At 43.7% G+C, this 14,392-nt stretch overlaps 1 protein-coding gene across 1 annotated transcript; it reads right to left on the bottom strand.

Annotated features, from left to right (window-relative positions):
- Positions 1-782: 782 nt before the first annotated feature.
- LOC139416336 (zinc finger protein 479-like) lies at positions 783-14,158 on the bottom strand. Its single transcript, XM_071164855.1, has 2 exons — positions 13,877-14,158; positions 783-3,112 (listed from the first exon to the last, which is right to left on the bottom strand). Exons 1-2 carry the CDS (start codon positions 14,040-14,042, stop codon positions 1,947-1,949), a joined length of 1,332 nt encoding a protein of 443 aa, XP_071020956.1. The 5' UTR covers positions 14,043-14,158; the 3' UTR covers positions 783-1,946.
- Between the last annotated feature and the right edge of the window lie 234 nt (positions 14,159-14,392).

Genomic DNA, 14,392 nt, shown 5'->3' with positions numbered 1-14,392 from the left:
AAGGGTTTTTACTACCGTGCAAGGCAGCCTATAGACCAGTAGTAAAGGAACACGATAACTACATGTATACAAACCGTGGTTGATTAAGTCTTTCCACGAATAGAGTACATCCTTCACCTAGTTTAGATAGATAATAACAGAGAGTAGCAGCAGCGTAAAAGGGGGGGGGGGCAATGCAAATAGTCTAGGTAGCCAGTTAATTAGGCGTTCAGGAGTCTTATGGCTTGGGGGTAGAAGCTGTTTAGAAGCCTCTTGGACCTAGACTTGGCGCTCCGGTACCACTTGCCATGCGGTAGCAGAGAGAATAGTCTATGACGAGGGTGGCTGGAGTCTTTGACAATTTTTAGGGCCTTCCTCTGACACCGCCTGGTACAGAGGTCCTGGATGGCAGGCAGCTTGGCCTCAGTGATGTACTTGGGCCATACGCACAACCCTCTGTAGTGCCTTGCGGTCGGAGGCCGAGCAGTTGCCATACCAGGCAGTGATGCAACCCGTCAGGATGCTCTCGATGGTGCAGCTGTAGAACCTTTTGAGGATCTGAGGACCCATGCCAAATATTTTCAGTCTCCCGATGGGGAATAGGTTTTGTTGTACCCTCTTCATGTTGTACTCTATTCGTGGAACAACCCGGTAATCATAAGTATAGGATGATCTGGGAGAATCAATTATTCATCATGAGTCAACTCTATATCATTACTCTGTACAAGATTAAACAATATCATGAATGAGCAGCATTAGGTCAAAATGGATGAGAAATAGTCTTGGACAAATGGAAGGAGCCCTTTTCTGGAAAGCATATATTTAATGTGTCAATAACAGCAGTCTGGCCTTGGGTTGTAAAACTACCGGTAAATGACCAGTGTTACCATCATTGTTGGTAATTAAACAGGTAATCTATGGCAATCTATGGTAATTTATACTTGAATAAATTTGACTTTGAATAACTTAAAATTTCTAATAATATAAAGTATAACTTTTTTTTATATCTGTGTCCATATTGTTCATGAGTTTCTAGTAGAGACCATATGTTTCAAGAGAAAATAGCCTAATTAATACCCAAAAAAAGTATTAATTAACAATGGCATTATTTTCAATTCCCTCTGCAACTCTTCCAACTATTGACTTTTTTCACAACTGCGCTAAAACATTTAAAACAAAGACATAGTAAGATAAATAAAAGTCAAAAGATAAAAGATATTTCATACTGAAAGCTTCATATTAAACACCAATGGTATTCACTAAATTGACGTGTTATATTTAGGACCATGTTTTACAGATATGTCATTCAAATTGTATTTTTTTTCAAATCTTATTTTATTATTCTATATATTTTACATGTGATGAAAATACCATGTAGATAATAGGCAGAATCTACCGCACACCCAATAGATTAGTGAAGGTGCTGGAAGGAAAATGTCTCCACACACTTCCAGTCATCATTCAAGTTAAATCAAACTTTATTTACATACGTATTACAAAAGTATCCATTATAGATCTATTTATCTGAAACCCACAGCATTAATGATCCAGAGTTGCTTTGCTTTTCCTAAAAGTGTTGTCCACATCCTGCCTTTTTATTGCCATCTACTGACAGATCTCTATGTCTTAATTACATTTTTCTTTCAGTTTTCTTCATATTTTCTTTGTGGACGTGTTTAAGCAGATAAACCTTATGAGTGAATATTTTACCAGACTGAGTAGCCATGTTGTTTCACTCCTTTGTCAGTTTATGAGTGGTTAGATTCCCCTTGACACTAAATCTTTCCTGCAGTCACCACATTAAAAGTGTTTATTTCTTGTTTGAGTCAGTATGAGCCCCTCTCGGTCCCCTTTCCGACTGAAGCTTTTCTCACAGTCACCACAGCTAAATGGTTTCTCCCCTGTGCGAGTCCGTTTGTGCACAATTAGGTTCCTCTTGACGCTGAAGCTTTTCCCAGCCACTACAGTTACATGATTTCTCCCCTGTGTGAATACGTATGCATGGTTAGGGTTTTCTTGCGATTGAAGCTCTTCCCACAGTCACCACAGGTAAATGGTTTTTCCCCTGTGTGAGTCAGCTTGTGCGTGGTTAGGTTCCCCTTGACAGAGAAGCTCTTCCCACAGTCACCACAGCTAAATGGTTTTGCTCCCGTGTGAGTCAGTTTATGCTTCATTAGGTTCCCCTTGAGACTGAAGCTTTTCCCACAGTCGACACAGCTAAATGGCTTCTCTCCTGTGTGAGTACGTATATGCATGGTGAGGTTCTCCTTCCGATTGAAGCTCTTCCCACAGTCACCACAGCTAAATGGTTTTGCTCCTGTGTGAGTCAGTTTATGCTTCATTAGGTTCCCCTTGAGACTGAAACTTTTCCCACAGTCACCACAGCTAAAATATTTCTCTCCTGTGTGAATCCTCATGTGCCTGGACAGATCTCCTTTGTATTTGAATGACTTGCCACAATCAGGGCAGGTGCAGGGTTTCTCCATGTGACAGAGTCGGACATGGGCCTTCAGTGTACAGGTTTTGCAGAAGCTGCATTCCCTGGGTCTCTTCTTGTTTAGAGTTACATGACTCAGCAGGTCAGCTTTTGGAGCAAACATTTCACCACAGTCACAGCAGCGGTGAGTTTTTCTAGACGTCATGCTGGGTTTGGAAGAACGTTTCTCCAATGGTGGGCTGGAATCCAATTGTGGGCTGCTGTCAAGTCCTACTGGGTCTCTGCTTATGGCTGAGCTGTGGCTGGAGGCATTGCTATCATTATCTGGAGGGTTACGGGGAATGGCGAGACTCTTTGGGTGAGTCACAGTGCCAAAAGATTTGAGATCCACTGGTATAGAGTCACACTCTCTGTTTTCCACAGTCTGGGTTTGGGGAAGAGTCAAGGACCAAAGTGGGTCCTCCTGATCACATTCACTTTTCACACAGGAAGGAGTGAATTGGAACTCTATGATATCAGCCTCCAGCCCTTGAAGCTGCTCTTCCTTCTGACTGGTCCTGACTTCCTCCTGTTCCTCTTTAATCTGTGTGGGCTCGGGGTCCTCCTGCCCCAGACTGGGGCTCCACTCCGGCTCACAGTGCTGCTGCTCAGGGAGAACCTCCTCTTCAGATACTGTGAGAGAGAGCTGCAGGGAGTCTGTAGGGAAGGGGAGGAGGAGCAGAGGTTAGCTATATAGGAGTTAAGGTAGGCCTCCGTGCTACAGCAAACAAAAGAAAGTAAGATGGATTCCCGACAACAATGACAAATATCCAACAAAAGGGCTTACACCAAGTAAAACGTTCAAAAGGACTAATTCGTGGCAGAATTAGGAGAAAGGAGAGATGAGTTTCTTATTTCCCACTTTAATCCATTGTTCAGGATGAATTCAAGGGACTGACATTTCAATGTCAAGCTGATGTCTTCCCCAGAGTGACCTGACCATTGCGATTAGCTCCTATTGATAGCCTAGTGACCTACTGAGACACGACAATATAAAAATAACACGATTCAAGATAAATAGCAAATAATAGCACAGAAGAAGAAGAATCTGGTGTCTCTTGGATCAATAGACCATGTCAAAATAAAATATATACAATACCAGTCAAAAGTTTGGACACCTACTCATTCAAGGTTTTTTAAAATAAAATAAAATACTTTTTTCTATATTGTAGAATAATAGTGAAGACATCAAAAATATGAAATAACACATGGAATCATGTAGTAACCAAAGAAGTGTTAAACAAAGTAGCCACCCTGTGCCTAGATGACAGCTTTGCACGTGGGGGCAATTTTTCGCCAATTTGCAAGAGGCTGAATGTATCTCACTGGAGAAAGCATCCAAGCGAGCGAAACAGCGCTCCTATGTCTCTGTATGTGTAGGCCATCTATCTGATGTGGTCTGGTCATAAAGAGTATGACATTGTTGATGCCAGTAGCATTGAATGCAAGGGAAGCCAGAATATCAATTTAAACAATCTGACATCTTGTTCTCTGACCCTCAGTACTGGTGCACCACAGGGCTGCGTGCTGTCCCCTCTGCTCTACTCTCTCTTCATGAACCAGTTTACATCTCAGGAGACCTCAGTTAAGGTCTTTAAATATGCTGACGACACTACCATAGTCAGCCTCATCACAGACAACAATGAAACACAGTATCACTGTGAAGTGGCTCGGACGGTGACGTAGTGTAAGGACAACGACCTCATGCTCAACGCTTCAAAAACCACAGAGATAGCAATAGACTACAGGAGAAGAAAGAACCTCAAGGATCCCGTCATATTCACTGACCAACCAATAACACTGACAGATTATTTCAAATTAGTCGGCACTTACATCAGCGACTTACTGAAATGGGACATCAACTCCAACCACATCATCAAGAAGGCCCAGCAGAGACTGTACTTTCTAAGACAACTGAAAAAGTACAAGGTTAAACAACAGCTGTTGGTTCAGTTTTACACAAGCATCATACAGAGCATTCTCACGTCATCCATTACAGTTTGGTATGGGAACACGGACCGTCACAGTGAGAAGAGGGTGGACTTTATGGGTTGTTGATATTACATTTATGAATTGTGGTGATGCTATTCGCCGACTGGTCAAGCACTTCGAGCCCCGGTACACACTACCAAGTAGGCGCTATTTTTCAGTTGTTGCCCTACCGGAGTTACACAGTATTGTTGAAATGCACATCCCTGAGCTACTTGCTACTGCTATTAGCTTCAAGACTGACATTTGGACCAGCGATGTCAGCCGCATGAGCATGCTGCGTCTGACAGCACAGTGGGTCGACGAGGATGTCGTACTGAGGAAGTCTTGACTGCCACACCACCATTGCCACTCCCTCGCTTCGAGTATTGCTGTGATCACAGAGCTGTGCTATAGGCTACCGGGTCGACCAACGCCGAGACTGACAGTACACGCTTGACTGTGCCAGTAAGATAGCTTAATATGGGCGGGAGTTTCGAGCCCGGACCTTGATAAATATTTAGGCGGGAGTCTCGACCCCAAAGCATGACAGGTCGGTGCCAAAAGTAAGTATAACTTTCTCTCAAAGCATCCGAAACCGATACTGAGGCAATCGAAAGAATACACGAGACACACCAAATCAAAAAGCAATTTTTTGTTACCTTTGTCTTGGAATACACCTCAATTATGTGAAAATCCAACTCCCAGCCTCAGATGAGGAAACACTTTGCATGTTTTGCTTGGGAACTGAACATGCTCAAGCAGCTGCACAGGGTAGCAGGTCTTGCACTCACTGTCAAAAAAACAAAGCATCGAAATCTCGACTTGCACGCTTTGGGGGCGGAGCCTCCGGATATTTATCAGATGAGTCTGCTACACAAATCAATGATCATTCCAAACCCCAATAAATCCCATCACGGATCCTCGCGTAGACACAAATCTCAATACACTGAGATGTGCAAGGAGATTAAGTCACTGGACAGTTGTACGGCAACCATAGGGTCTGCCTTCGAGCACATTCTGGCCAGGCTTCCCCTGCCGGTACCAAACCCAACCCTTACCTCTGAACGGAGAGTGGTTGTTGAATCGGATGACACTGATGTTCTGTCCAAAAGAGCCTCCCACTCTTATGACACAGACTATGAGTACTCTGATGCTATGTACCACAGCCCTAGCATCGTCCAGTCTCAGCCACCGGCATGGCAGTGACGGTTGACTAGAAAATATCCTTGTCTGAAATCTTTGAGAGGGCAAGCAGGAAGCTAATTGTGGAACATGCACCTACTGCCATGGTATCCACATCCAAGTTTGATGAATTCCGTTCTCCTGTTGTTCAAAGACTCTGTGCATGAGCTCCAATGCACTTGGAGCACGCCAAATGACAAAACCCCTGCCATGCCAAGCATATCTACAGTTCATGGTGCAGATGAAAATGGTTTTGTCCATTTCCCCATTCAGTCAGTACAACCAGGCAATTGGTTCACCACAGTGGACCGGAACGACGCATACATTCATATCCCAATTCTACCAGCACACAGAAAATGACTGAGATTTGACTTCGAAAAACACGTTTTTTAGTTTTGCGTTCTACCATTCGTCCTTTCGCTCGCCGGTCGCACTTTCAAAGTGGATAAGCGCAGTGCTAACTCCTGTTCACCAAGCAGGAGTCAGGGTCCTGAACTACTTAGACGATTGACTAATATGTGCAGGATCACCAATCCTTGGCATACACATCCATGGTCTCACATCATCTCTCAGAGTTGGGATGAACAATGAACTTGGAAAAGAGTTCTCTGGTCCCCACTTCCTGGGCTTGACACTGTACACTCAAATCATGTGAGCAACACTCTCTCCAGAAATAGTGGTATCTTTGAAAAATTGACTTTCAACATTCAAACTGAGAAAACAGCTGACAGCATTAGAGAGTCAGAGGCTCCTAGGCCTCCTAACTGCTGCAGTCCATGCTATACCATTGGGCTTGCTCCCAATGTGGCCAAATACAGTGCTGGTAGAACAAACACAATTTATGTCCCGGAAGGGACAAAAACAAAAAGCTGACAGTTTCAACGAGTTGCTGGGGAGCAATACAATGGCGCTTCAAATTCCTAGTGGAGTTCCCCTAGGCGCAGTTCACAACCAGGCGACTTTGACCACAGACACCTCCATACAGGGATGGGGAGCAGTCTTGAACCAGTCAGGGGTTCACGGTGTAGGGTCAGCAACACGGACAACTCACATGAACGTACTGGAGCTCAAGGCGGTTCCCCCTCCCTTGCACTCCGGCACTTCTTCCCAGTACTGAGAGGACAACATATACGGATATGGACAGACAACACAACCGTGGTTACACATATCAACCGCCAGGGCGGACTGAGGTCAATGGCACTGCACCAGGTAGCAAGGGAGCTACTGCTTTGGGCAAAACGGTCATCTTACATCACTCAGAGCAAATACACCTGCCGGAGGTGGAGATTCAGGCTGCAGAGCTTCTCTCCAGAGGAGGCCCTCTTCAATCTGTTCGCATTGCAAGACTTAACCCATTGTCCTATGTCATGGATGGGCAACGTTTGAAGGCCCTCAGATCAACATATGGGTACACAGACCCGCGAGCAACTGCGGCCCCTCATGATGAGTTCAGATTTTTTGTGGGCCCTACCCCCATCAAAGTTGCCCATCCCTGTCCTATGTGGTTCTCCATAAAGGGTCCAGCAGGCGCACTCGGGGTTGATGCCCTATCACACAGACGGCCAAGGGGGCTGATGTATGCGTTTCCACCAAATACCTTGGTCCCTCAGGTTTTGAGGACGATCAGCCTCGAGAGCGCATCAGTTATACTTGTTGCTCCACATTGTTGCTCCACATCTCTCTTCGAGCGGACCTTCTATCACAAGTCGAAAGGCAAGCTTTGGCACCACAAACCCAGCATACCGAAGGTGTGGGTGTGGCCCCTGAACGTGACCGCCTTGTAGCTGCAGGGTTGACCTCCTTGGTAATTGATACAATTCAGGCAGACAGGCATCCTTTACTCTAACCCTGTATTCTTGGAATGTGGAATGTGTTCAGGAAGTGGTGTGTCGACCATGCAGAATCACCTGCCCAATTTATGACATTTTGACTTTCCTCCCGGAGCTTGTGGTAGTACCCTTATACATTCAAAGTGTATATGGTACCCATCTTTATGGGTCATGACCAGACTGCAGGTGCATCACCATAGGCAAACCCTCTTGTATCGCAATTCATGAATGGTGCCCGCAGGTTACGGACCAGCAAAGCTCCTTCAGTACCCTCATAGGAGTTGTACGTTGTCCTACAATCGTTCTTACCTAACGTTAACCAGCCCTCACAGGAGATTTGTGAGTTGCATACACTTTGCCCGGTTATGGCATTGAGTGCCTATCTTGCTGCAGCAATAACTGTTGGTCAAACAGAACAGTTTTAGTTGTGCGTTATGGGGAGAACACCAAAGGGCACCCTGTCTCAAAGCAGGGACTGGCACATTTGATTACCACTACAGTGTCAAAATCATACAGTGCAGAAGGTAGACCGACTCTAGACAGTGTAGTAACATACTACACCAGGGGCATGGTCACTTCATGGGCCCTGGACTCGATCTGTACTGCTGCAAGTTGGACTACACCCACCCAAGACTGGATTTGATAGAAGAAAAAAATTACTTGAGACTTGACTTGGACTTGGAACCTCAAGACTCGGGACTCGACTTTGACTTGAGACTGAGTCTTCGTGGATTAATCTACACGCAGCCAGAGACAGTAGCCACAACCTTCTGGGCAGAGTTGCAAAGAAAAAGCCATATCTCAGACTGGCTAATAAAAAGAAAAGATTAAGATGGGCAAAAGAACACAGACACTGGTCAGATGAACTCTGCCTAGAAGGCTAGCATCCCGGAGACTCACTGTGTTTTGCGGTTACTATTTAATGAAGCTGCCAGTTGAGGACTTGTGAGGCCTCTGTTTCTCAAACCAGACACTCTAATGTACTTGTCCTCTTGCTCAGTTGTGCACCGGGGCCTCCCACTCCTCTTTCTATTCAGGTTAGAGCCAGTTTGCACTGTTCTGTGACGGGAGTAGTACACAGCGTTGTACGAGATCTTCAGTTTCTTGGCAATTTCTTGCATGGAGTAGCCTTCATTTCTCAGAACAAGAATAGACTGACGAGTTTCAGAAGAAAGTTCTAGCCCTTTTGAGCCACATCCCTGCTCCAGATACTCAACTAGTCTAAAGAAGGCCCGTTTTATTGCTTCTTAAATCAGAACAACAGCTTTCAGCTGTGCTAACATAATTGCAAAAGGGTTTTCTAATGATCAAATTTCTAATGATTAAATTATAAACTTGGATTAGCTAACATAACGTGCCATTGGAACACAGGAGTGATGGTTGCTTCGATCACGTGGACTGGGATATGTTCCGGATAGCCTCTGACAATAACTTTGATGTATATGCTGACTCGGTAAGCAGGTTTATTAGCAAGTGCATCGGAGATGTCGTACCCTCTGTGACCATTAAAACCTTCCCTAACCAGAAACCGTGGATTGATGGCAGCATCTGCACAAAACTGAAAGTGCGAACCACCGCTTTTAATCATGGCAAGGCGACCGGAAACACGACTGAATACAAACAGTGCAGCTATTTCCTCCGCAAGGTAATGAAACACGCAAAACGTCAGTATAGAGAGAAAGTAGAGTCGCAATTCAACGGCTCAAACACGAGACGTATGTGGCAGGGTCTACAGTCAATCACGGATTACAAAAAGAAAACCAGCCCCGTCGCAGACATCAACGTCTTGCTCCCAGACAAATTAAACAACTTCTTTGCTCTCTTTGAGGACAATACAGTGCCACTGACACGGACCTCTACCAAAGCCTGTGGGCTCTCCTTCGCCGTGGCCAATGTGAGTAAAACATTTAAACGTGTTAACCCTCGCAAGACTGCCGGCCCAGACGGCATCACTAGCCGCGTCCTCAGAGCATGCGCAGACCAGCTGGCTGGTGTGTTTATGACATATTCAATCTCTCCCTATCCCAGTCTGTTGTCCCCACATGCTTCAAAATGGCCACCATTGTGCCTGTTCCCAAGAAAGCTAAGGTAACTGAACTAAATTACTATCGCCCCATTGCACTCACTTCCGTCATCATGAAGTGCTTTGAGAGACTAGTCAAGGACCATATCACCTCCACCGTACCTGATACCCTATACCCACTCCAATTTTCTTACCGCCCCAATAGGCCCACTGATGATGCAATCGCCATCACCCTGCCCTATCCCATATGGACAAGAGGAATACCTATGTAAGAATGCTGTTCATTGACCACAGCTCAGCATTTAACACCATAGTATCCTCCAAACTTGTCATTAAGCTTGAGACCCTGGGTCTCGACACCGCCCTGTGCAACTGGGTCCTGGACTTTCTGACGGGCTGCCCCAGGTGGTGAAGGTAGGAAACAACATCTCCACCCCGCTGATCCTCAACACTGGGGCCCCACAAGGGTGTGTTCTCAGCCCTCTCCTATACTCCCTGTTCACCCATGAAAGCGTGGCCATGCACGCTTCCAACTCAATCGTCAAGTTTGCAAACGACATTACAGTGGTAGGCCTTATTACCAACAACGACGAGACAGCCTACAGGGAGGAGATGAGGGCCCTCGGGTGTGGTGTCAGGAAAATAACCTCTCACTCAACGTCAACAAAACAAAGGAGATAATCGTGGACTTCAGGAAACAGCAGAGGTAGCCCCCCCTATCCACATCGACGGGACAATAGTGGAGAAGGTGGAAAGTTTTAAGTTCCTCAGCGTACACATCACGGACAAACTGAAATTGTCCACCCACACAGACAGCGTGGTGAAGAAGGCGCAACAGCGCCTTTTCAACCTCAGGAGGCAGAAGAAATTTGGCTTGTCATCTAAAACACTCACAAACTTTTACAGATGCACAATCGAGAGCATCCTGTCGGGCTGTATCACCGCCTGGTACGGCAATTGCACCGCCTTCAACCTCAAGGCTCTCCAGAGGGTAGTACGGACTGCACAACGCATCACCGGGGGCAAACTACCTGCCCTCCAGGACACCTACAGCACCTGATGTCACAGGAAGGCCAAAAAAATCATCAAGGACAACAACCACCCGAGCCACTGCCTGTTCACCCTGCTATCATCCAGAAGGCGAGGTCAGTACAGGTGCATCATAGCTGGGACCGAGGGACTGAAAAACAGCTTCTATCTCAAGGCCATCAGACTGTTAAACAGCCATCACTAACATAGAGAGGCTGCTGCCAACATACATACTCAAATCTCTGGCTACTTAATTAAACGGACTCAATAAAGTTATCACTAGTCACTTTAAATAACGGCACTTTAATAATGTCTACATATCCTACATTACTCATCTCATATGTATATACTGTATTCTTCACCATCTACTGCATCTTGCATATGCCGCACGCCATTGCTCATCCATATATTTCTATGTACATATTCTCATTCATCCCCTTACATTTGTGTGTATTTGTGTGTATAAGGTAGTTGTTGTGAATTTGTTAGATCACTTGTTAAATATTACTGCATAGTCGGAACTAGAAGCACAAGCATTTCGCTACACTCGCATTAACATCTGCTAACCATGTGTATGTGGCCAATAAAATTTGATTTGATGATCATGGGCCTCTGTACGCCTATGTAGATATTGCATAACAAATCTGCCATTTCCAGCTACAATAGTAATTTACAACATTAAAAATGTCTACACTGTATTTCTGATCAATTTGATGTTATTTTAATGGACCAACATTTTTGCTTTTTTTTCAAATACAAGGACATTTCTAAATGACCCCAAACTTTTGAACGGTAGTGTATTTTTTAATGCATTATTATTATTATGAGTGGTCTGGGGTCCTAAGCGACTGCTCATGTTGCTTCTGCCTGGAGCATGCCCTGGTTATATGGTTAATTATCACACTCTGTTTTCTGAAATGCCTCTTTGGTACAGCCTCTCCCAGCCTCTTTGGTACAGCCTCTCCCAGCCTCTTTGGTACAGCCTCTCCCAGCCTCTTTGGTACAACCTCTCCCAGCCTCTTTGGTACAGCCTCTCCCAGCCTCTTTGGTACAACCTCTCCCAGCCTCTTTGGTACAGCCTCTCCCAGCTTCTTTGGCGACCCGGTACGAAAACGAAAGAAAACGTTCTCTCTGAGTAGAGTTTCCTAAAGTCTTCCACTTGGAGTAATAAGGCATGCTCCAGACAATCACGCATAGATTTTTGGCTGGTGTCTAAATGTTTTGATAAACAGGGTATTTCTGTTAACATCCTTGACACTCCCCTTACTGATAATAGAGCTATTTATTTAAACTTTTCATCTCTGATAATGGCCTTGGCAGAGCATCCTACTGGAAGCTGAATAGCTCTATATTAAAACACGAGTTGGTCAAGATGGAGATAAACAATTTAATTACACACTTCTGGAACAAAGGTATAAATGACAATTCATACAATAATAACTGGGAGCTTTTTAAATATGAGGTTAGAAAATATTTAAGAAAATATGGGAGTATTCTTGTCAAGACGAGGAGAGCTGAGGAAGAAAGTGTAATTACAAAGATCACCTCTCTTGTTCAAAAGCATGTTGAAAGTCTCTCAGAGGAGGACAAATCTGTTCTGTTTGAGCTACAACACAAGTTGGATGATATGTATAAACTGAAAGCAGAGGGAGCCTTTGTCAGATCTAGGAAGAAGCTGCTAGAGGAGGGTGAACAAAACTCATCTTATTTTTTCAGGTTATAAAAATACCACTCTAAAAATAATACAATTCAACAATTAAATGTGATCCCAAATTAATCTCCAACTTTAGCTGCAACTTCTACATGAATTGATATAGTTCTAAGTATTGTGAAAGTTTCCTCAACTCTTTTCTTTTGACTCTCTGGGGGATGTGAAATATATTGGGGAGGCTGAGAGGGAACAGTGTGATGACCCTATTATAGTTGAATAAATAATTTATTCTATTGAACACCTTAAAAAAATAAGTCTCCTGGGACTGAGTTTTACAAAACTGTTTTTCAACAGTTGGCCCCATTTCCGTTGGAGGACTTTTCTGAAAGCATTGTAAATAATGCTCTCCCTCCCAGTTTGACTCAAGGTCTGATTACATTAATAACTAAGCCCAAAAAAGACTTGCTTCTCCTCGATAATTGGCGTACATAACGACTACAAAATATTAGCCTCTATATTTGCAAAAAGAATTAAGGCAGTATTGGACTCAATTATAGAAGAGACCCAATCTGGCTTCATGAGGAATAGCAAGGTCACCCAATTTCACCTTACCTCTTCCTGCTTGCAACCCAACTTCTTACAAGTTTTGTTAAATCCAGCGATATCATTTCTGATAGAGATATTACCATAAATCAGCTTGCAGATGACACCTCCCTCTTTTTGAAAGATGCTGACCAGATTCCTAGAGCAGTCGATGTGATAAATATTTTTCCCAAAGCATCTGGTCTTTCCCTATTACGGTTGTGAATTGTTTGCTGTTAAAGACTATGTGATACCCTCTATATACAACATTCCAGTCAAGGAAAAAGTAACATACCCTGGGATTACCATATCTAAGGATCATCAGGAAAGATGCTCATTAAATGTCATACATATTATTGAAAAAAAACAGAAAGATATTCATAGATTTATCATTTTTAACATTCTTGATGACTTTCGGTTTTTTTATGGGAGAATGTGCTGCCCGGTTTCCTTAACTATAATAAAGATAAAGAAAAAACATTTTACTTCAATTTTACTGCGCTAATGGAAAAATCTTATATTCATACATGTAAATTCACTAATAAAAAAAACACTCTTCCGTGTTTTCTATAACGAATTAGAGCAGTACATTAAGACCATTCTACATTCTTCTAATAAGAAAGCTGTTAAAACAATCAATATGTGTGTTTCTTTTAAGGTCTTTGTATAATCTGTAATTTGCTGTAGCCCCTAGCATTTGTTATCATTGTCTGTCTGTATACTGTTTTTTCTGCAATAAAACTTTTTAAAAGATATAAAAAATAATAATAAAAAGAGTTGAGTAATTGCATAACTTTCATGTCGTTCGCCTCTGTGGGGTTCAAGTGGAGTAATAGAGACCACCCCGCCTGTTATGGTGACATATCACGTGGGTACAGTAAGGGTGTGGCGTGACCGTAAACATGTTTGATATTAAGCATCTCCATCACATCGCGTGAACTGGAAAAGAGTTCCCATGTGTCGTTCTCTAATCAGAGAACCACGGTTACATCCGTAAACAAACGTTTTCGGGACGCAGACATTGTTTTTATCCATGTACGTTAAAAGTTTCAAAACAACTCCATTAGCATGGTTGAAACGGTGATCGCTGGTAGCTTTAATTAAACAGTTAATTGCTTGAGTAGAACTATATATCAGTGGAATAGCATACGAACCTATTCTACGTTGTTTTATCTCTGGCGTGATCCACAGCAGTCTCCGTAGCCGATCATTCTCCTCCTGGTACTCCACTACCGTTTTCTCAACTGCCCCGAAAATCTCCACAGCAGCCGCGGTTAAACGCTCATTTAAAAACACGCGCAATAACTGTAGTTGATACATTTTCAGTCGAATGTGAGTTAGGTAGGTAATTTAGTTCCGACAGTAGGCTATGTCATTCTTTACTCCACACAATTACATGCAACATCAATACAGACAGAATGGGTTTGTGCACAGGCGCACTTCACAGAGGAGGCGTTCCCTAAAACGTTCAACAACACGCTAGTAGGAGCTTCACCCACCTACTTGCATGTTCTTTCCACTATGCTTCATTTGCACCCACTAAACGACACAGATCAACTATCTTGGGTTAGTTATAGATAAATTGGACAAAGTCGTCTCCAATGCTACTTCCGTGTTCTAGTCAAGGAATTCAGCGTCGCTATCGACATGGGCAAGGCATCCTACAGACC

The sequence above is a fragment of the Oncorhynchus clarkii genome, chromosome 9, assembly GCF_045791955.1.
Source record: "Oncorhynchus clarkii lewisi isolate Uvic-CL-2024 chromosome 9, UVic_Ocla_1.0, whole genome shotgun sequence".
Classification (NCBI taxonomy): Eukaryota; Metazoa; Chordata; class Actinopteri; order Salmoniformes; family Salmonidae; genus Oncorhynchus; species Oncorhynchus clarkii.
The sequence above is the reverse complement of the archived record's forward strand: the minus strand, read 5'-3'. Positions and strand labels throughout refer to the sequence as shown.